At 39.0% G+C, this 20,589-nt stretch overlaps 1 protein-coding gene across 1 annotated transcript; it reads right to left on the bottom strand.

The window, feature by feature from the left end:
* Nucleotides 1-5,686: 5,686 nt before the first annotated feature.
* On the bottom strand, nt 5,687-18,242 carry CCNL1 (cyclin L1). Its single transcript, XM_016222617.2, has 11 exons — nt 17,863-18,242; nt 17,505-17,579; nt 16,924-17,033; nt 11,162-11,282; nt 9,995-10,059; nt 8,176-8,275; nt 7,976-8,080; nt 7,740-7,881; nt 7,385-7,496; nt 7,173-7,271; nt 5,687-6,490 (listed from the first exon to the last, which is right to left on the bottom strand). Exons 1-11 carry the CDS (start codon nt 18,163-18,165, stop codon nt 6,142-6,144), a joined length of 1,581 nt encoding a protein of 526 aa, XP_016078103.1. The 5' UTR covers nt 18,166-18,242; the 3' UTR covers nt 5,687-6,141.
* Between the last annotated feature and the right edge of the window lie 2,347 nt (nt 18,243-20,589).

Genomic DNA, 20,589 nt, shown 5'->3' with positions numbered 1-20,589 from the left:
CTCTATGAAAACTCTTCAATGCCCCCACCCAGGCCCCAGTGGTCCTTCTTCCTTCTCTAAACAGCTCCTGTCGTACTCCTTGGCCATAAAATAACCTCAGGGTTACTTTGGATGTTATTTGGCTTTTAAAAAATTTGTTTGGCTCCAACTAAAAAGCAAGTACCCTGCAAGCAGGTATTAATTATATGTAGGTATTTGCCACATATCTAGACATTGAGACCTCCCTACGCTTATTTTCTAGGTAGACACCTATGATGACAGCCCACATCAGGTAATATGCAATTATAGTAAACACCTACCATTTGCAATTTGACTATTTTTTAGTAAGCCAAAAGTTAATTTGTCGATTCTTAATATTGTGTATAAAATGTGCTCAGCTAGGAACTGAGGCTATCTGATTTCAACATGGCGTTCATTTTTACTCTACGTTGCAGTTATTATCAAATAAATAAAACTTGTTGTTTGATAAGGCCCAAGAAAATAATAAATTGAGTGGAAAATTAGTTTTGTAATTTAGGGTGAAATATTAAACCTCATGGTGGCTTAGATTTATGGTGTGCCTTGTTCTCTGTACAAAGATCAGATGTGTCATATGCTCTCTATAAAAAGTTAAAGTCCGTGCGTGGAATTTTTCTACAGGTGCTCCAGCAATGCAAGAGCTGCTTGAGGGAAATCCCAGTTTGAAAAGGTTAACTGAATTATACTGTCGTTAACTAGATGTTGGGCACAGGAACAATTTGATTTTCAACTGACCCAGGAGCCTATACAAACAATGCCACATTCACAGATGGGTTCATGTAAGCTTTGAATTGTCTTCTGAGATGCCAGGGGTCTACTGCGAGGGCCAGCCATGTAACACCTATAAGCAAAAGGAGCATTACTCAAGAAAAATACCCTTGTCAGCACACTGATACATGCACATGGGCGCTTGCCTTCAGTGCTTCAATTAAGAGGGAGCACAAGGAACTGTAATGCACTGGAGCGTGCACAGCCCAACCTGGGGCTACTTGGTGCCAGTCAATTGTTGCCTTGAGGGATTGACTGTAGACCTGATGTCTTTTTTAAAAAAAAAATTATCTTTATTGTTGAAAGTATTACAGATATCCCATTTCCGCCCCTTGACCCCCTTCACCCCACTCCTCCACCGCTCCACCCCCAGGCCTTCTGAAAGTCTAGGTTTTTATGTGACTATTTCCGGTTAAAAAAACGTCGGCAGCTAGTTCATTTAAAACAAACATTGCACCATCCAAATGCACATGCAAGCTAGGATTGGCCCACAGTTCACCAGTTTGTTACTCCCAGGCCGTTGTTTACATGTCTGTCTACCCATTAGACTGAGCTCCAGGGACCTAGACTGGCTGTTGAATAAAGAACATGTTCACACTGAAAGGGCAAGGAGGGCTGAAGTGTCAGAAAATCCGGGCCATGTGAAATTCATTCCTCAATATTGCATACCCTAATACCGGCAAAGAACTGTTGTAGGATCAGGTGAGGGACATGCAACAATGAATTTACTGCATTCCTGCTGTTCTCTTGAAGCTTATATTCTAATGAGTAAGCGAGGCAATGATTACAATAATTTTAGGTAGTGATGATTATGAAAAAATTAGTGCTAAGGAATAGAACGTGATAGGGTGTCTGGAAGGGCTTCTTTCAGATACGGTGTGAAAGCCCTCTTTGGAGAGATGACTTTATAGCAGAGACCAGAATGATGACACTATCACATAAGATCTGGGGGAAGAGCATCCTAACCAGGGAGGGCATCAAGGGCTCAGGAAGAGATGTGAGCATTTAAGGGCGAGAGGTTGGTTGATGGAAGAGGCTGGCAAGGATCAGCTCACTTACAGCCAGAAACAGGGGTATTTTATGCAGTGAAATGGGAAAGCATTAGGTTTATGTCTTAGAGCAACATGCAATTAATGTTTTAAATAGATCATTAGCTACCGTCTGAAGAACTGTGGCAAAGGAGTACAGATAGAAACGCCACTACACATACTATTGAAGTGATAGCTGACACAGGGGAAAGGAATTTGATGACATATAAAAGCAGGCAGGGTAGGAATTTCTTCTGTACTTAGAACTGGGTTAGAATTATACTGAGCAGAGGTGACAAAAGCAGAAAGGTCAAGAGGACACCTGGAATCAAAGTTCCCGGTGTTGTCAAGCTTTATGAAACTCTTGTGCTGTTGACAATCAGATCTAATCTCAACAAAGTAGCATTCTCAAACAGCCGTGTTTAGAATTGTGTCGATAGGAAACAATTTAAACTTTCTTAAGTACTTGAATGTTTTCTAATAGGAATTATTTGGATTGCAGGGGTAAAAATAGAATCCCCTTGTATTTGTCTAACTCATATAATATACAAAATGCTGTGAGGTAAGGACTAGTTTGCAGACAAGGATTCAATAACTTGCCAAGTTACCCTAGTAGAGGAATGACGAGCTGACATGCAAGTCCATGTTTTTTCATCCCAGAAATGGGCCAAGTTCAAATGATGACAAATGAAGTCAAGTTGTGACTTCCAGGCACACAAATAGCTATTCTAGGAGATATAAGGGAATCAAGGCCGACACAATGAATGCTGCTCCCCTTCCAATTTCCCAGTGGGGTGATGGTTCTCCTTATCAACCCCATGAACCCTGTCTCTCCAGCTAAACTAAGCTCCTAAAACATGATTCTTCAAAATATAGTTTCAAAAAACAAACCCTCAATCTTCATAATTATCTTTTATAGCCAAACATGAATAAAGAAATAGCTCTTAGACAACAAATATTTATCAAATTACCTTGTTTTGGAAACTTTCCTGAAAGCTAATTTTAAATTTTTAAATGAGACTTTCGATGCAGGTTATGGGCATTAATAATGGTGTTAATACCTTATGGTAACAGTGACAATATTTATTTTTAATATATCTTTATTGATTTCAGAGAATGGGAGAGGGGGAGAGAGAGAGAAACATCAATGATGACAGAGTCATTGATCGGCTGCCTCCTGCAGGTTCCCCACTGGGGATTGAACCCACAACCCGGGCAATGTGCCCTGACCAGGAATCAAACCGCAATCTCCTGAGTCATAGGTTGATGCTCAACCGATGAGCTATGCCCAGCTGGGCAACAGTGACAATATTTAAACTATAAAGCAAAACTTAGAACTTCAATAAAGAGGTAACTCATTTTTATGATCACTTTGTTTTAAAATGGTAAGTGATTAAGATTTTCATTGGCCTTCCTGTAGGATCAAGAGACCAAATGTAAAGGACAAAGGTCACATTCTATAACATAAAAGGTATTAAGAATTAGAATCATGCCCTGGCCAGGTAGCTCGGTTGGTTAGAGCATCATCCCTCTATGCCAAGGTTTTGGGCTTGATCCCCAGTCAGGGCACATACACAAAGCAACCAATGAATGCACAAATAGGCGGAACAACAAATCAATGTCTCTCTCCCCCCCTTTCCTCTTTTTCAAAAATCAATTAAAAGAATTGGGATCATTAAGACAAATATTGAACAACTTATATGCATTAAGGTTTACAGCTGTGGTAGGAAACAAAGATGTGAGAACACATATAGACACAATTGGGGAACATGCATACAAGGTGGACCAATACACCTGATGCAGACTCAAGACCCATGAGTTTACAATACAGAGGACAAAAATGTATGTTCAGTGACGCCACAGGGTTACAACAAGCAAACTCAGAATATGGGAAATTCCTTGGGACAAATGGCCCAATTTCTTTAAATTATATGAAAAAAATATGGAGAATCTGGGACTAAAGGTAAAGCCACATATATGGAACCTTATTTGAACAAACTAATTATAAAAACAAATAAAGATAGTAATGCCCAGCCGGGCATAGCTCAGCAGCTGAGGACCCAGGAGATGGCGGTTCAATTCCCGGTCAGGGCACATGCCCGGGTTGAGGCTCGATCCCCAGCAGGGGAGTGCAGGAGGCAGCCGATCAATGACTCTCATCGTCGATGTTTCTCTCCCCCTCCCCCCCTTCCTCTCTCTGAGATCAATAAAGATATATTTAAAAAAATACATAAAGGAAAATCTAGATACTGACTGGATATGACATTACTGTTAACTTTTTAAAGTATAAAATAAGTATTGTGGTTGTTTAAAGTTCTTACCTGTCTCTTGGATTGAAAAATGTGGGGATGAAGTCATTGACCTGAGATTCTCTTCCAAATAAGGGCGGGAGGTGGAGCGGCGACTGGTGAAGTACAAACAGGGATGGCTGACCACGATTTGATCAGTGTTTTTGGAGCTGAGAAATGGGTCTCTCCTACTTCTATTTGATATATTTCCCATAATAGAAGTTTTAAAATTATTTTTCAAAAAAATTAAAAAAAAATTCAGGTAGAGCAGCTTAAGTTTGTAAATCTCTTTACAGGAACCTAGAAAACTAATAGCACAAGACAAAAATTAGAGCTCGGGGAAGATAACCTCTGCAAAGCCACCTCTAACATATAAACCTCAACCCCCACTGCCAGTGTGCTCTCCCCATCTTCCATCTTCACAAACTGTGATTTCACACACCCATAGTGCTATTTCAAAGCAAGAAGGTAGGTTAAACTCAGACACAATTAAGAATTGAACGTTAATCTGTTAAACAGGGCTTTTGTTGACATTTGCCTTTTTCAATGCCTGTCATGTAAAGGAAATGAACTGTTTACTATTTAGAGGCAGTTTAAGCTCTACAGAAATACTGTTATAGTTCAGAAACATTACAAAGTATACAGAACACACACTCAACGCTTTACCTTCTCACCCTTTCAGAAGCTACTCACACTAGGTCATACTAGTTGTTGAAGTGGGAACAGGTTTTAGTAGCATACCCAACACTTTTATATCCAAATGAATCGTGCCTCCTTCAATGTAGCTGCGTTGTGAGGCTTTCTACTTTTTCCAGCCCCAGTGTCCGACACTGGTGAACATTTGGAAATCTTTAGAATCCTCTTCAGAAACTGTAACGTGTTTTTTTTTAAAACATCCATAGTGGCATTAAGTCTTCATCCCTTTGTGGGTTTATCTGATTTTTTTGAAACAGCAACAAATCATTTGGAGCCAAGTCTGGTGGACAAGTAATCAAGGTGGGTGAAAGAAATTTAATGGAAAACCTAATATATAAAGTACTGAAATATTTTATTATGGTCTTTTAAAATCTCTAAATTCACTTCCAAAATATTGGGAAAGTAACTCTCAATGTAAGTGATTTGAAACATGTTCATTTGGATACATGACAATGGCTTTTTCAACAAAACTACATTTTCTTTGTGGCCAGATTTTACCATATCAGTCAACCAGGTTCTAAGGGCCTCACCTCATTACTGAATTCTCCTCACCTAGATAAAAATCACAAAGTATCTAAAGAAACCTTAAAGCTCAATAGCTGGGTCTCATTTACCATCATGTTAAAAGTTTTGGTTTGTTCTTGAGGGCAGCTTTGCTTTAAAAATAGTACATAAAACTAATTTAACATTTAATGTTACTGTTGGGTGTCACTCCCATTTGCGTCTTCCACATGTACAGGGAAGACTTTTACAAAAGCTCCCAATGCAGACAACAATCTCAAACTCTAGCTAATAGAGTAAGTTTACCAGAAAATCAGTACAGCCATTTTACTATTAAAATTTTGGTCTTTCAAATAATTTATTTAAATAAGGTATTTAAAGAAGCAGTTTAGAAAAACAAGATTTGTATTTTATTTTCTTGTAAAAATCTTTACACATGCAGACAAACCAGTGTTAAGAAAGTATTCACCATCATTTAAACAAATAACCACTTAAATAGAACAGTGTCTGCAATTTTATCTGTATAAAAATAAGATACATTTTTACAGAATTCACACTCCAGTTCTTATAGCAATAAACAATAGACAACTATAAGTACAATTGAACCCGACCATGGTTTTCAATTAGATACTGCTAGGGCATTTTTATGTGCAAAAAAAAAAAAAAAAAAAAAATTAACATAGTTCTCTTCAACAGAAAATGTCCTCAGTGTTTCTAGAGACCTAGAGGGTTTTAAGAAATCAAATCCTAATCAGTTTGCTTTTAATGTTTTGATTATGAGTCCATACATCACAATGTAGGTAGGCAAAACCAGGAATTGATGCAGGCTCAACGGAAGAAAGTCAGCGCCTGTGCCTGCCATGTCCTGAGCGGCTGCCACCATGGTGCTTGCCTTTATGGGACCTCTCAAAGGAGCGAGATCTTTCACGCCTGTCCCTGTGATGTCCCCTTTCATGCCTGTGTTTCTTGGCAGCATCTGAGTGATCCCGAGACTTGCTCTGAGATCGAGAACGAGACTTTTTCCTTTTATGACCATGTCTATTTGAACTTTTTAAATCATCTCTGGCATGCTTGGCCTTAAGGTGAGGAGAACCATGATTATGATGTCTTCTTGGGCTTTCACTGTGACTGCGGGACCTGCTTCTTGACCTCGAGCTGTACGTTCCAGATCGACTCCGCCTATTATTATAACTTAGATAATAAAAATTTGAGGTTTAGATTCAATTTCTACTGGGAACAGATTACTTTGATGGGGCTCATAACAGATTCAAAACAAAACTATTAGGCCTGTACTGACAATAAGCCAGACTGAAGACTTTTATTAAATTTCTCCCCCCTCATTATATCAGACAAATCTTAAACAAATGTAATACATGTCTATATTCCAAGGAGAGTAACTACCAAGTTTTACAGAATGTTCTAGATAGCTATATTTTTTATTGCATTATTTCCCAAACATGCAAAAGAGCCACAAATAGCTAGCAATCTAATTACAAAGCTAATTAGAAGATTCTTTGGCTATAGTCGTCTTACTGGTTAATAAGTGGTTAACGATATAGTCACATTTTCTAACTGAAATCAGAAAGACAATGTTTTCACATTATAAACAGGGTATTATATACCTCCACAGCACTTTGGCCAGTCCCTACACTTCTCAAAAAAATAAAATTGGCAAAAACAGAATAGAATGCCACTAAGGTATACACACAACAAACAAAAAGCCCCATACATGCAGAAAAATTTCCAAACTCATTTCTCATAAGCTACCCTTTTTGTGAAAAGCCTATGTCTAGCCTAACTTACTCAATTTTTTTTTTAAAGAGTAACTTTTAAACATTCCAAATAAGTTTTTCCTAAGAGACTATTTACTTACTGTCTTCTTGGAGTATGTGATCTAGAATGTGATCGTGTTCTTGACCTTGATCGACTTGCACTTCTGCTATTTCTACTTCTCTTGCTGTCTTTTCTCACACTTCAAAATAAGACAAAACAAAAACCCACAGTATTTTAGTTACATGCTTAGTATGTTAGAAATTAAGCACAAAAAAAGATTCCTTGGGCCAGTTCTAACTCAAGTATACTAACCCATTATAAGGGCTTTTAGAAGCCTGCTGTCTATCCTCAGGTTCTTTTTTAACCATCTTCACATTAACGGAGATTGGTGACTTTTCTTCAGTCTTTACTTCTCTTGGTGATGCTTAAAACAAACAAACAAACATAATAAAGATATGCTAACTACTGGATTTAACAAAGGATGAAAAGTTGTTTACAAACATAATTCAAAGTATCATGCTTTCAGGTATGTCTTTGTGGACTGTCAAGAGAAAACAGTTAAGAGCTTCTTAACATCATTGTTTCCTTGCAACTGTTAAATGCTAAAGCTTTCTAATAACCACACACCTTCAGTGCCCAACTCATTTAGACTCTGAATAAATCTTACATGGTTTAGAGGCTGGAGAAAATCCACCAAGGGTTGAAAGGGCTGGAGTTCCATCAGGATTCAATCCCTTTGCCTTTAACTTGGCTTCTTGTAAGGCTACTTTTCTTTTCTCTACTTCTTTTTCCAGCAATTCATAGTTTGGCTGTTGGAGGAAAATGAAGTTAGTATCTCTCCACAATAGTTTAGAGTCTTAGCACTGAGAAAGTATTAGCACAAACATGAGAAAACAGAATCACCTTTTTCCTGGTATAAAGCCTAAGGGTTTCTACGCAGATATCCTGGATCTCCTCTTCCGTAGTACCAAAAAGAAGAAACCAATGGGGACGAGTTGGCAATGGAATCTAAACCATGGAAACAGAGTGGTTTAGACTAAATGTTCACTGTTTCTATTAGGACTAATTTATCCTATAAAACAAAACAGGCTATATATACCTACCTGAAGAGCTCTAGCTGCAAGGTAGATGCAAGCACATGCTATAGTCTCTGGTTGAAATCGAACAAATACATTGGTTCGAAGACTGTCATTCATATAATTCCTGAAAAATATTTTCATTGTAAGCTCCGTACATGAACCAGTTCTAAAGCTTACATAAAATTGGAGACTCAATCTACTTTATTCTTTTTTCTTCTCATGTTTATATTCATACCCTCCTATTCTAGCATTTAACAATTCTTAACTCAAAAGTCAACAAGAGAGAAGAATTTAACACTAGAACAACTCTTGAGCTTTCTTATATATGACTCAATTCCTTTAAAACAATTCGATTATTCCAAATAGAATTTACTTTGAAAGTTTTTAAAATGTATTTCAATGAAAAGCAATGCTTTAAAATTCAATTCTGACGCTGAATTTCAGAAATCATAAACCACTCCAACCATACTTCAAGCCGTTAATTATTGACCATCTCTCCTTTATCCACAATGAAAAGCAGTGTCAACCAAGTTCTTTCACAAACTCAAGTACTGTGACAGGGGTACAAAGGGAAGCACTCACCAAGTTATATTATGAAAACTGAGCTACTTCACAAAATCTAGACAGGGCAGTGAAGAGCAATAAATATATAAAACAGCCTTGTTTATATACCTTTTTGAAACTAAGTACAAATAAAAGCAATGAACTAGTTCAGTTAATAAACTGCTTGATTTCTTAAGTAGTGAACCCTCCCCCACAACATTCCTGAAGTATTTAAAGAAATTTTACAAATTGTTTAAAAGGCTGTTTCTTAAAAATCCTTACCCATGATATCCGGTAAAATCTGTTTTATAGAACATATATTAAAAATGTCATGCATTTTATTTTGTTTAATGTCATGCATTTTATAAAAGCAATGAGACTTTTCTACTATTACTAATATTTACTGAATCCAAAAGAAGCATGGCAGTCATAGTCCAGAACATGAAAATTAAGTCCTGTGTGCCAACTGTCTTGAGACAGTAGTTATGTCTGGACCACAAATCCTTGTTTTACTTTACCTTTAAATAAGCCATTACTCCAAATCACACATATGCATCTCAAAAGTCCAAGTTATAAAGTGCTTTGAAAAATCAAGTAATTCTTAATTCTGTTATTGTCTGCAATAGCCCAGCAGCTATAAATTCATCCAATATGGAAATGGTGCCCACTTTAAGCTACAAGTTATAGTTTCCTTTGGAAGAATTCATGCTATACATACTGAAAGCTGAAATCTAGTCAAAGTCCTAACAAAAAAAATTACTTAATTCATAATGGTTGGATAACAAACCTATCAAAAATGAACTATTCATTTTGATAGTTACAGGTATACATTAAATACATAGGCATGTTGAATAGTTACTTCTAGAAGCAAATATACAAATCCTTTTGACACCCCGACAGAACTAGAAGATGCTGCCAGATGGATATGGACCACTTCAGTGAATCTCGGATGAGAGCTTGCACTGGATTGGCTGGAGAGCAGGGCAGCCAATCAGGCCATCCTGAGGTCATGGGCTGAAGTGCAGAGGGCAGAGTTCTATGACTTACCATCATGGACTACCCTTTAATTAAAGAGTAGAAAAAAGAACAAAGTTAAATTGAGTTCTCCATTAAAAGTAATTAGTCAAGCCAAGAAAACAGGAAGCAGAAATAAGCATTATTTACCTTTTGATTAAAAAACAAAAAAACAAAAAGCACCAAAAGAAACTCATCTCATTATTTTGGAAAGGGAAAATGAAACTTACTTTATTTCTGCTTCTGTTTTCCTGGCTAGGAAAGAAATGTAAAAAAAGCAACTTACCAGGCAGTTTGAACCAGGGTTTGATTACGTTCACATTCTAAGACTTGTAAATACATAACAATGATCTGAAGGACAAGGGGGGGAAAAAAAACCTCAATTTAGCACATTGTTGGTTCTTTTAGAGTACAGAGTTCAATGAATATAAGTAACTGAAAATGTTAGATTTAAGCTTTATTTCTTCTATAAACTGCATAAATAATACAGACCAACCTAAAATGTACCTGAGTCAATGTGGGTTATGCTACTAGGTTCCATAAAAAATTATGTTTAAAAATATGTTTAAAAATTGTACAGGAAAAAAACTGGAATTCAATGAAAAATACCTAATTTTTCATGAATACTTTATGTAGCAGGCACTGTGCCCTGAAACAAGTTAAAGCTAAAAGATTATAGTATTTAATTTCCCATGGTACAATTCTCCATGTCCCAAGCCCTAGAGACTGTGTTTTTAAAGTTATACAATAGGCATGATACATATAATGTAATACTCCAAGTGGGTATTATAATAAGTAATCAAAGACTAAATATTTCTACAGTGCTTATCACACTACACATAAGTAGCTTTACCTCAGTTCAGGTGAGGTATTCCAAGACCTGTATTACATCATTCCCATTTACAATTTTAGAGATGTGAAATCTAAGAACAGATACCTGCCAAGGTCACACAGAGACAAGTTTCTATTGCACATACTCCTGCCCTCAGAGCACCCATTCTAGTAACTATCTTGCTATTACTACGTCAATCACATGCAAGCCAAGCGCTGCTAGAGAAACCTACGAACATTCAGTAACAGTAACAGCGAGCAGCCACCACACTCTGAACATTTTACTATGCAACAGGTAGCATGCCATGTTCTGTTGCGCATATGTACACACACGTATCATTTACTCCTTGAAATCAGTTATTTCATAATCTCCATTTCTAGGCAGGGAAAACTGGGTTAACCAGAGGCAAAAAGAACTTATTTATTGCCTACACAATAAAGAGTGAAATTTAGAACCCAAGTCTTTTTGACTCTCATTTCTCTGATATATTTCAAAATCCAAAAGGATGCTTTTAAAAACCAAGGTTAACTCTAAAATATAAACATAAATTCATGTAAATTAAAAATTTAAGGAAACCCCTAATACTTACGAATATAATTTCTGTAACTCTACAAAACTCACCTTATGGGGATGCTTGACATGAACACAAAATCCCAACTCCTTTAGCACCCTTCTCTCTGCCTTGATAACTTGATTTTTGGTGTTAATGTAGTTCTGATCAAGGATCAGGGGGCTTGGAGTCCTATAGTTTGTAAGAAATAAAATCAAAACTGTTTTGCACATCCAAAAAATTTTATTTGTGGCATCTCCTTTTTCCCTTCCAACCAACTATTGGCAACAGAAACCAGCTTTTGAAACTCCTGCAAACAAGTTAAGGCATTAATCTTGTGCTGTCCAAGTTATGCTAATTAAATATATACTTTCTAGACTAAATTCCTACAGTAACTAACTCAACCCTGTAATGAAAAAAATTCACTCTAATTCTCCTGGATCTATCCTTGTTGGTTTTTTCCGTATGGATATTTTATGTATATGTTGCTTAATTTCAGTGATGGCTTATCACAAATCCTATTAGTCTCCAGACTCTCTGCAAGGCAAAACAAATGTGCTGTGGAAAATATTTACTATAAGACCTCCTAAGATTATAGTGATTTTACTCACTTTATGAAACATCAACTCTTGGTTACTCTATGGCCAAAATTAAAATTAGGGGGAAAAAGGTTGGGTAGCTAATCCAGATTTCCCCCAAATGGGCAATTTGTTTAAACAAATTGTTCTAAGACTCTACCTGTTAAAGAAAATAATCTGGAAACTAAAGACTTAGTTCAATTAAAGTTATGAAAATTTTATCAGACTCAAAACTCAAAGTGATCAATAAAAACCATGACTAAATTTGGTCTGGTTTTAGTTATCAGGCAGTATTTAGCATGAAATGCAAGAGGAGGGAAGACCATAATGAGGTAACCAGGACAACACTCAAGGTCTCTGTGCCAGATTAAATTTTGATAGCTTCCAAAGTTATGATGCAGACAGAAGGCTATGTATCAATCAGTGGTTCAATGCTTTAGAAACAGCGCACTGAATTAAAAGACTATCTTATTTAAGTCTTGAAATTAAAAACTGGTTTCTTATTTTTATGTAAGTCTTATGTTCAAAATTAGTTTCTTACTGAGAAGTTTGTTGTCAGGACTTGGACTTTTTCATTTAAAAGCCCATAAAATGTCCTAGTGTCCTTCATTTGATACACTTGTAGATCCAACCAACAAAAAATACATTTTTGTTAAGATATTGTATGGTGTGTATATATTTATTTTTTACATATGTTTTATACATATATATGTGTGTGTATATATATATACACACACATATATATATGACATTTAGATATTTCCCCATATTCATTTTCAGCCAAAAGATTCAAGAGTTTCTGCCCCAGGCAGAACACAACTTCTATTTTTAAAAAGTAGTCACCATGCACAGCAATGCAAATCCAGAAAAATGTAAGCTCATACTTTAAAATCAAAAGCTAATCTAAATACATCCACTTGAAGATTAGAAAACAATGTGAAATAAGCTGCATCAACTACCCCTGTAGCAACGTTATCAGAGAAATCACATTCTCACATTTAAAAATTATGAACACTAGAGTATTTCAAACTTTGCTATTTTATCAAATTACATTAAACAAGACAAAAGCTGGCAACACTGACAAAATGGAAAATAGCTGTTACTTAGATTAACAATGCTGAAAATGGCCTTCACTCAGTTCAGTTCCTATTACAGATATGAAGGGGTGTGAGGCTTGAGGCTGCCAATTGGGGAGGGGCTGATTTCTAATATAACAGCACAATGAATCCATTTTTATAAGGACAATAGGCTACAAATTAACTGTTTGGAGGAAAAAAAAAATTTAACTCAAATAAGAGCAATAAATGTATATAGGAAAACATATCTCAAAGATCTTAAGGTTTATGATTTTTCAGGTTTCATCACAAGAAATTTGGAAGTTAAAATCCACTTCAGACTATTTAATCTCTCTCCAACAGGCATTAGGAGAAAGGACACCTTCGGTTTTACAGCTGCACACCACCTTAACTCTTAACCCACTGCAATTCACAACAAAACTGCACCATGAATAAAACTTTATAAAAGCAGTTTTGTCTCATCCCCACCCCCCCACCCCCATTTATGTTGCACAAATTCATTTATACCTCTTACTAGGCCTGCTTTAAGAGTTGCCTTCAAATTGTATTAAGTTTCTTTTTTTTTTATGTCACTAACCAGCTAAACTCTTGCTCAAATTAAGGCTACTTTGTGGTGCCAAATCAGGCTTAATTATTAATTCTGCTTAAACGAACTGTTTTTTTCCATCTACTCTGCCACAATCTTTACTTTCCCTTTTTTTGTGTCAACATCCTAATAACATCAAATGATTAAGGAAACCAAACCCATTATCCACTATTAATTCAACTATATACTCAACTTCTTGCTTAGGCCTATCTATTACCTGCAGTTTTCAAAGTCAACTTTGTCAGTGTATAATCTAACAGCTTCATTTTATTCAGAATTGGTTTTACCTCACAAATCAGGAAAGGCTCAATAAACATGTAATTTACAACTAAAAAAGATTTTGTAGAAGAAAAACCTATCCAGATGTATCAGCAAGACAAGGTTCAAGAAAACTGACTAAGCAAGTGGTTTATTTATATTAACATAGTATCAGTTAGTACTTTCTGTAGCAATAAGCACATTAAACTGAATTAAGGTTTGCTAGAATGTCTTCCTCTCCAATTAGGTTAATTTTTCTTTCTGATAAAAAGTTTGAAGAGGTGGCATTTTTAGATCTCTTGAAAAGAAACCATCTATTCAGAGAGGGGGAAAAAGTCATTATCAACAAACAACCAAACCTAACTCTACCTCTCCAGCTTTTGTCAGATTTTTCAAATTAATTTATATGAAAAAGAACAATTTTCAAATTTTAGTCTTAATAGGAAATCTTGGACTTTAGTCACTGGAAGTTTATTATCTGGCCTCTTAGAATAGCTATTTTTCCTTTTGCATGATTTAGTTGAAATACACCTTGAAGAAAGAGAAATTGGGATTAGAAGGTCCAAACATGGTTAAGTTTCACTCATGTAATATAAAGACCATGAAAATTTGGAACTAGTTCAAGGGACTGTATTAGAATGAAATGAGTTTACAAAGAGGCAGACTGCTGCTCAATACACAGAAATTTGCAACATTACTGCAAAGTACCCTTCTTTTTTTTAGCATTGTTTAAAAACAAACTGAAGACTACCTTAAGAACCACCAAAATAAACTGCAAAGGGAGGCTGGACTAAATGACAAGATTACTTAACACCCTTCCAACTTTCATCCATGATCTACATACATGTTGAAAATACCACACCATATGTACCAATGAGTGGTTACACCAGTCTGAAGATCTGTCCTTTTAGACATATAAGCCTCTTATAGTATCAATGTGGGCTCCTTAAAACTACAGAAAACCCTTAATTTGCTGAGAATATGCTGTACCCCAAAAGCAAATTATAATTGAAAACTATTAAAATGGAAAAGCAACCTTCCTTTACATTCAGCCATTTATTTGGAGCTTAAATGACAATCATCAAGCTACCAAAAAACCCCCCAAAAAAACAAAAAACAAAGGGGGCACTGGTACTTTCTAAAAGGTCCTCTGATAAGTTTAATGTGTAGCTAGGACTGAAAAACAATGACCTAAAAGCTAAAAAAATGATGCCTTTTTAATTTTCTACTTCACACTACAATTTAAAGCTTTAATAAACTACATTAATATAAACTGGTATTACTTTACCTAACTACATACTGATATTTCTAATAACATTAACCTATGAAAAGGAAATATTAAGCTATAGTTTGAATAACTTGGACAGCAAAGATTAAAGCTTATAACAAGAAACAGGAGTTTTTCTAAATGGTTCAGCAGTGGCCAACCTGTTAGTCCCCGATTCCAGTGACCTATTCTCAGAGCACTGGCTTCTCCTTGGGGATTTTCCATACTTCACTCACTGTTGCCATGACGACAGCTTCATCGCTATGTACCACTCCACATCACCCAGGCTTTGGTAAATGTAGCTGGTCGCTGTATAGTCGGTTGCAAGGGAAAAAAGAGTTGAAGTTAATAACACATACAAGTTACGTGTCTGAGTAAACTTGTAATATGCATAGAAACACTTTTACATCCTGCTTTAAAAAAAAGGCTTCCATGCAATTAACAACTCCTTTTAAATTTCATGCTATAGTCAATTCTAAGATTGAGACAGAATCAGTCTCTCTGTAATGACCCCCCAAAAAAACACACTGTTACATCAGACACAACAGTCAGGTGAGATGTATTAAATTCCAAGGCTTTTATAGTTAAGACCTACTCTGACATCAAGAAGAATGCTCAAAGTCTCACAGAAAATTTTCAAAGTTGATAATCATAATAAGCGATAACATAAGAATTGGCTCAATAATTCAAGAATGATAGAAAGCTTTTCCTTTAGGGTAACACAGAATCCTTTCACTAAAGAGCCTTTTCACTAGAGCTATTTTGTTTTGAACACCCTGAAGAATCAGCTAGGTATCTAAATATAAATTTTAGCTCACACCATACTAAATACCAAATTGAAATCTTCCCAATTTCCAGGAATTCCTCACCAAGAAGCTAAAAGATATTTTAAAATGAAAAAAAAAAAAAAAAAAAAAAAATTAGTCTAGCCCTGGATATGGTTAGGGTGAATGAGAAAAGATGGCAGGAAAAAAATGTAAGAAAACTGAAAAAATGTGAAAACTATCTGAGTAGCAATGTTTTGGACTTTTTAACTAGACTGTTTTAAGGCTACTTTACTATTTGCTTCTCTCTGAACAGTTCTATTACGCCAACTTATAGATTCAGCCAATAAGAACCACTCATGTAGGACGCTACGCTGGCACTAACCAACACCCAACCCCCAGAACAACTTAAACTCCTTTTGTAACTTCCTTTCAAACTCAGTACAAATTTGTCTAACATCGCAATTTCTTAAAAAGGGAAAAGAACTAATCTACACCAACTATATCCTTCTGCAGCATGTACTAGAAGTCGCCTGAAGACACAGAAGTGCTGCAACTAAAATTTTTGGTACTGCCTCACATAAACACATATGTCCACATAAAGTGTTATGATATAGCCACAACACCTGTAAGACACTATTTTGGTCTCTATTTTCTTACAAGAAAATTAAATAGGCCTTATCTAAATATAACCCAATCAATTAAGTTATTTTTCTAACCCACTCGCTGAGACTGTATCTGACCAAGACAAAATACCTGTTTAATCCCTTTGACTTCAAACTTTTATCATCCTGCAGTCCTTTCAGATCCGGTATTATGCGATATATCGTAGTTCAATGTTGAGAAGTACTCTAACAAAAGCCAACCTCAATTGATAAAGCGTTAACTGGGGCTTCCGAGTAGAGAAACAATCTACACAAAACTGTGCCACAATATTAACTTGTACTGAAGTGTTTAAACTTCCAGCCTTCGGTCTTCCAGAGAGGGATGGGGAAAAACAACTTACAGAACACACTCACACTTGAGCCAAACGTATTCCCTTTCTTGTTTAATCTTAAGCCACAGGACTGCTTCACAGCACTGTTAGGATTGTCCATAAATGCAACTGCCTCTACAAACTTTAGATAGCTGGTTAATTGTGGGGTTTTTCATCAAGTATCAGTATGTTCCTATGTGAATTTCAACACCTAAATAAGTTTTCCTGTGCATGGGTTTTAACTTGAGAGGAAAGAATGTTTTGATTTGATGATTGGTGTGCACAGTACAGTAGTAAGAGATGCTGTGTTCAATAATGCCAATCTTACCTTTTTCCTCTTAACTGGCGTAGGTGGTGAAATACATTAATCACATCTCTTATTCTTCTAGGTGCTTCTTCGATTTTTGATGCAAGATTAATACAAGCCATGGCAACAATCTGAAAAAGCCAATGATCCAATAAAAACAGTTGTTAGGTTACGACACTATCCTATAGTTAGGAAAAAGTACCCCTGTCAAAGTCTAACGAACTTTTGATGAAGAAACTTTAAGACACAATTGGGACAACCTTTGGTGAAATAAAATTAAACTGAAATTTCCAAGCCATAAGCTTACCAGCCATATTAAAACTATGATTTATTTCATTGCTTAATCTCTCAATTTTGAATCCAGAGTCAAACTCAGCCTCACAGGAGTTTCCCATTCGGCTGAAAATTCTAATTGATGAGAGGACTCGGGATCCGTTCCGCAGAACACATTAAAACGTCCCTACTTCCTGGTGGGTGAGGACTAGGTACAAAGGCCTAACCCAGCCACTTCCTTTCTGGGAAAGCTGGCCGCTAACGCCACCCGCCCCCCTCCTTCCCATTTCCGGATGAAGAAATCCTTTACTCGCCCCCGCCGTACTTACCTCGAAACTGTGTTTGACGAAAGACTTGGAGTAGAAAAACCGATGAAACAACACCTGCCCGGTTGCCATCGCCACCTGCAGCCGAGAGAGAAGAACGGAAGCGCAGGGGTCAGGCGGGCCCGCACCAGGCGGCGCCGCCATTTTGTGCCGCCGCTCTCTCCCCTTCCCCTCCCCACCGCGAACACCGAGAGAGCTTCGCCTCCCCGTCCTCCCGCCCACGGCGCCCCGCTCCGGTTGGGGCGCGGGGCTGGGAAGCCCTAGGGGGCCCTTCCCACCGGGCCCGGACCAGGTGGTACCGGGAGACAGCGGGGGTGGGGGGAGAAGAGACGCGCCCGGCGGCCCGGGCCCGAGCACTGACCTGCGGCAGCCGGAGGAGAATGCCAGCGGCCTGGATGAGCTCGCAGCCCAGGATGCGCAAGTCCGTCTCGCTGGACAGGTCGAGCCCATCCTGCATGGACGGGGTGGGCGACAGCCGCTCCTCCGGAATCAGCGAGTGGTCGATGGTGAGCGAAACTTCCGAGTAGAGCCGGTCTCCGATCAGAATCCCTCCCGACGCGGTCGTAGTCGTGGTCGTCGTTCCGGAGCTGGAGCCGCCCGCGCTGGGGGCGGCCGATGAGGCTGCGGCGGCAGCGGTCGCTGTCGGGTGAGGCCCGGACGCCATAGTCTCAGCGAGCTGCACGCACGCCCAACGCAGCCGGAACCCGGAGCGAAACTAACCAGCGTCCTCGGCGCGACGGATATTCCCGTGACCGCCGCGCTCGGAGCCGCTTCACGCCGCGTGCGCTTCCGCTCTGACGTCACCACGCCCCGCCGCGCGTGCCAACTAGTCCCTTCGGGCCCTGCCGGGGCGCGGCGCCCCCGCCCACGGTCCCTCCTCGCGCTGGACCCCGGCGGCTGTGGCTGTGTGGGGCACCCTTGGGTGACCTACGTGTTGGGGCCCCGGAGAGGTCAGGGTGGCCCCAAGGTCTTTTTAGCGAGAACAGGCCCAAGCCGCCCGGCTTGTGATGTTTTTAGCCGCAAGAATGAGGGAGTTTTACGAGCTACCTTCTCCCCAAGATAGACCTGGCAAAACGTCCTGTGACTGCGCGACCCGGGCGCCGTGCGCAGAACGTGCGCCCCTCGGCCTCGCTCCCTCGCCCTCCCCAGCTTTCCCATTTGCGGGGCGCAGGCTCAGCGTGTACGTGGGGAAGCCTGGGGCCGACCTTTGCCCTCCGACGGGTGTAAGCTGTAACCCCGAAGTCGTGTACGGACGAACGTGTCGTTTAAGTGACCCGCAAGGAATCCGGGGAGGACTGCCCCGTGGTATTTTTAGAGAACAGGAATGTGACCCACATCGGCTCCCCAAGAAGGCTCTTGGACGGGCGAGCGGCGTCCGAGGGCTGAGCCCCGGCGCGGGGCGCGCGCCCCCGGCCCCAGGACCGCGGCTCCGCGCGGGACCCTGGGAATCCCTGGTTTCCACAGACAGCGCCGGGGCCGACCCCCACGGGGTACTCCGGGGATGCGGGCGGCCCGTGTCTTCCCCCGTGGCTAGCGCAGGTAGACGGAGTGGGAGGAATCAGTCTCATTGGTATTTTTTTCCCTCTCTGATGTTAGCTAGCAGTACCCAAAATTCCCTAAAATTTGAAGTAAAAACGAGACTGAGCCAATTAAGTCTAGAGTTGGAAGAAAAGGGAGTTGGTCTTGGTTTATTTCAACCATCTCTTTGTCCCTCTCTCGAATTTCTGAGAGGTTGTCCAGGGTTGAGATGCCCCATGACCTTTCCTTTACCTAGCTCGGTTTTGAGGTTTAATTATGAAAAGAGCATTGAAAATTGGGTATGTAGGGCAAAAGGAGTTTCAATAAATTTCAGTTTTGGCAATGATGTCACTAAGGCAAAACATACTCAAAAACTCACTTTTAAAAAAGCAGGAAAGCCCCAACCGGTTTGGCGCATTAGGTAGAGCCGCAGCCCTTGGACTGCAGGGTCCCGCTTGGTTCTGGCCAAGGGCAGGCAGCTCAGTCGCAAGCCTGCGGGAGGCAACCAGTCAATGTGTCTCTCACATTGATGTCTCTCCCTCCCTCTCTCGCTCTCCCTACCCCCCTTCTACTCTCTCTGAAAAGCAATGGGAAAAATATCCTGGAGGGAGGATTTAAAAAACAAAACAAAAACCCTGCGTGGTAAAGACTAATGTCAGTAGTTCTGAACCCTGGCTGCACATTAGGACCTTCTGAGGAGTTTTTAAAAGAAGATGGAGCTTATTTGGGGTGGGCCCCAGCCAGTGATTTTGCCCTTTCTGCCGTGATGCCAGTGTTCAGCCAGGGCTGAGAAACATTCGAAGAGTGTGTAATGCTGGTGCTGGATAAAGCACTTAATGTCTCTGCATGTCACCTCCTTCACCTTTCTGACTAGGCTGCTTCCAGGGAATCATCCCAATATTCAGGAGGGATTTAAAATACTATAACAAATTTTGAAATCTTTAAAGACTAATTGATAATATGCTACTTTCCTGGTCCTGATAATCTACTATGGTTGTGTAAGATAGTATCCTTGGAGAAAGTTGGGTGAATGGTACACAGGAACTCTGTGCTATTTTTGTAACTTCTTGTTTGTCATCAATTGAAAAAAACAAAACCTAATTGTCAATATGTTTCATTGAAACATTGAGCTTCAATAAAAATCACTGCCTATAATTGTAATGTCTTGAGAGCGATTTAACTTATTTTAAAGAGTATTTTTAATGGAAAATTTTCTCTTCTTTAGAGGGTCTTGCACCAATGCCTCTCCAATAAACTGACTTGGTGATGTCTTGATATATGTTATAATATATTTTTACCCTCTAGGTCCATAGTTAATCCAAAAAAGTTCACAGGCATAAGAGGGACAAATTCTGGAAGGAGGCAGGGTTACTTGCTCTACTCCAGATATCTTTTCCCAATATCTTCCTCCTCCCTACCTCCAGTGTCTGGCAGTCATTTCCAGAAAAGCAGAACCACTTAGACAATTCTACAACTTTATGCCCATTTCCTTCTCCCTTCTGACTATATCCCAAATTACATCCAATAGATAGAACTATTTTCACTGTTCCTCCTTTCAGCTTCAACATAG

This window comes from Miniopterus natalensis, chromosome 6 (assembly GCF_054644295.1).
Source record: "Miniopterus natalensis isolate mMinNat1 chromosome 6, mMinNat1.hap1, whole genome shotgun sequence".
NCBI classification, from domain to species: Eukaryota; Metazoa; Chordata; class Mammalia; order Chiroptera; family Miniopteridae; genus Miniopterus; species Miniopterus natalensis.
This window is presented reverse-complemented; position numbering and strand designations above follow the sequence as displayed.

Excerpts from the sequence above, each read along its gene's own strand:
- CCNL1 (XM_016222617.2), bottom strand. The coding sequence starts at position 18,165 with ATGGCGTCCGGGCCTCACCCGACAGCGACCGCTGCCGCCGCAGCCTCA. Across the intron at positions 11,283-16,923 it reads CGCCAGTTAAGAGGAAAAAG|GACTCCAAGCCCCCTGATCC; the intron begins GTAAGATTGGCA and ends TACAAACTATAG. Across the intron at positions 7,497-7,739 it reads TTCTCCAGCCTCTAAACCAT|CATCACCAAGAGAAGTAAAG; the intron begins GTAAGATTTATT and ends GTTTGTTTTAAG.